The 3,095-nt window shown below is 40.1% G+C and overlaps 1 gene segment (V, D, J or C); it reads left to right on the top strand.

Annotated features, from left to right (window-relative positions):
- Positions 1 to 313: 313 nt before the first annotated feature.
- Positions 314 to 867, top strand: LOC117032865 (immunoglobulin kappa variable 1D-13-like). The segment is given in 2 exon segments: positions 314 to 431; positions 557 to 867. Coding segments are annotated over 2 exon segments (366 nt in total).
- Positions 868 to 3,095: the final 2,228 nt, after the last annotated feature.

Below are 3,095 nucleotides of genomic sequence, written 5' to 3'. Positions count from 1 at the left end.
AACTGGCAAAATTTCTTGCAAGTACTAGGGTTGTGTCATACTGACAGACCCCAGTTTTAGATGGAGAAATAGCAAGAGAAGCATGTCCTGAAATGTGAACAGGCAAGAACACTATACTCAGGACAGCAGAATGATTCTGTGACTGCCGGGGAGAAAGAAACACAGTCCTTGCAGGCAAATGTGTGCTGCCCTGTGGGGCTGGGGCACCTGGTAGACACTGACTGTGCTGTGTTATTGAGACCAGTCAGCCCTGCAGCTGGGCCCAACCTGCCCCAACCCTGCTTATTTGCATGTTACTGGGGTGCAACCCACAGCCCTGGACACATTAATAGTGTGGTCACACCCTGTGCAGGAATCAGTCCGGGCAGGACGTAGCATGGACATGAGGGTCCCGACTCAGCTCCTCAGCCTCCTGCTGCTCTGGCTCCCAGGTAAGGAAGGAAAAGTGGGGGCTTACTCTGCCAGTGTGGTCAGTACCAGTTAGACTGCAGGGTAGTTATAAGACTGGTAACAGCATTAAGAGTATGGATGTTTACTTTCATGTTTCCCTTCTCAGGAGCCAGATGTGATATCCAGATGACCCAGTCTCCATCCTCTCGGTCTGCATCACTGGGAGACAGCGTCACCATCACTTGCCGGGCCAGTCAGGGCATTTACAGTAACTTAGCCTGGTATCAGCAGAAACCAGGGACAGCTCCTAAGCTCCTGATCTATGCAGCATCCAGTTTGCAAACCGGTGTCCCTTCGAGGTTCAGTGGCCAAGGATCTGGGACAGATTATACTCTCACCATCAGCAGCCTGCAGCCTGAAGATGTGGCAACTTATTACTGTCTACAGTATGACAGTTACCCTCCCACAGTGTTATGAGCCTGAACATAAACCACTAAACTAAGTAGACAGCTGAGAGCAGGCCGCCCCAGCTGCTCTTCTTGGGCCTCCATCGGCTGAGAGCATTTCTGAGATTCACCTACTCTTTGATGGTGACTTGAGGTTTTGGTAGAAGTGTCCAAGAAGGCTCCTCTCTACCCTGACTCTCTTTGTCTCTCCTCAGCCTCAGTGGCACATACAATGCCTCTCCTGATTTCATAAAGAACAGAGATCATCACACATGAGCTGTCTGGGCTACTACATCAGTCAGAGTTCATAAAGTGAAAGAGAAGCCACAGTGGGTATTCCAAGCAGGAATTGCTTAATATAGGGAATTAATTTCTAAAGTACATTGTTTCAACAGCTTAGGAATTAATAACAGGGGAAGCAGATAGTAGAAACAGAGTATTCCCTGGTGCTCCCCCAGAAACCAGAAAACATATGCAGTTGGAGACAGAGTCTCCAAGTCTAACCACTTGGTCCCCAGACTTGTGGGAGAAGTCCGGGAGTGGGGGTGCTGATGCTCTCAGCTCACCAGTGATTCTCCAGTCCTCCTCTCTCCCTGCAGGACCTGATGGATCATATTGAATCCTCCTCTTCTGACTTCCTCACTGAGAAAATCTATGGGAAATCATAGAGAGCAAAGGGGTTCTGGGAAATGTACTTCCGCAAAGGAGAGTGATGATGGGGAACTGACAGCAGGCAGCCTGGATGGTCATTCCTTTTACATGTGTCAGAATTATGCCAGTTACAATACACTTGGATTTGCTTTCAACCATCATCATCATCATCGTTCATAACAAGGAATCTTTGTTAAATCAGAAAATAGAAAAATGAGGGAAATGTTTCACATATATAGAAATAATTTGACAAAGAATGGGAGACTTTTTTGATTAGAAAATCAAAACTTAAATGTGGATGGAGCATTCTTTGTCTTTAAATGAAACAATTTTGCTGTTCTAAATTTTCCTTGGAGCCAGAGCATCCCTGACATCCCTGGGAATTACTACAAATGCAACACACCAGGTTCCACCTTACACCTTCTTTAAGGGTCTTCATTTCTACACAATATCAGCAGATATGTATAAGGTTTAAGATGCTCTGTTTTAGAGGACATTTACTTCAGTTAAATAGGACTTTTTTCTCCCTTTTCCATTTAAGAAATTCTATTGAAATCCACATGTTAAAAACACATCCAACATTATTTTCAAATGAACACAAATTTAAATTACTTTAAGAGTATAAGTTTTGAAAAATTATAATTATTTGTAAATGGCAGGGTGAAATATATTAAAAATTGAACAGAGTCATCATTTTTAGAGATTTGTAGAATTACAAAGACCTAAGAATAAATCAAAGTGATATCTAATTGTATTAGAAATAATTGGACTTAAACTTACTTGTGCAGTTTATTTGGGGGATTTTGTTCTTTCCTTCAATTTTCCCTGAGATTGATGTGCCTTGGGTTCACACCTTCAGTCTTGGCCCCAAAGGAAACCATCCATAGTGGAGACCAATTCATCTGCCTGCAGGACAACTACACAGCTGAGCACTGTCTGGATTATCCAACATTGTCAACATAAACATTTATGAATATAGAAATAAATTCTTGGTGTTATAAGCTATGAAATATTTGAGTGGCTCCTTACAAACCATTATTGCGTAAAAACTGACTAATACAATATTTATACATCTGCATGTAGAGCTTGACAGATTTCACTTAAAACTTATGGCACTTATTAAACTTATTAAATAATGTAATAATACTTATGAATCCATTTATAAAAAGATAGAAAACCATAAAAAAGTTTTTAATATTTGTATAAAAAGATTAAAATTTACATCATTTATGTGAACATCTAACACTATCCATATATAGCAGTACTTGCATTAATAACAATAATTTTATAGATGATAAACTTATTGAAAACGATTACACTAAAATTTCATTAGTGAAATTATACATCTGAATGTGTATATATATATATATATATACACACACACACATATATATATATATGATACACACATGTGGATGCATATTTTTTGATAACTAATGTAATTACTTTATGAGTTCACGGCTTAGTATAACTCCAGCTACTCCCCATCAAAACCTGGTATCCAGGACCTGATATAGTACCTTATCTGGCTTGAGGCATTTTCTTTATAATCTTGGTTTCTAAATCACACACCAACTGCTGTGCTTACTTGAAAATGAGTTTTCTAAG

The sequence above is a fragment of the Rhinolophus ferrumequinum genome, chromosome 13 (assembly GCF_004115265.2).
Source record: "Rhinolophus ferrumequinum isolate MPI-CBG mRhiFer1 chromosome 13, mRhiFer1_v1.p, whole genome shotgun sequence".
In the NCBI taxonomy this organism is placed as follows: Eukaryota; Metazoa; Chordata; class Mammalia; order Chiroptera; family Rhinolophidae; genus Rhinolophus; species Rhinolophus ferrumequinum.
This window is presented reverse-complemented; position numbering and strand designations above follow the sequence as displayed.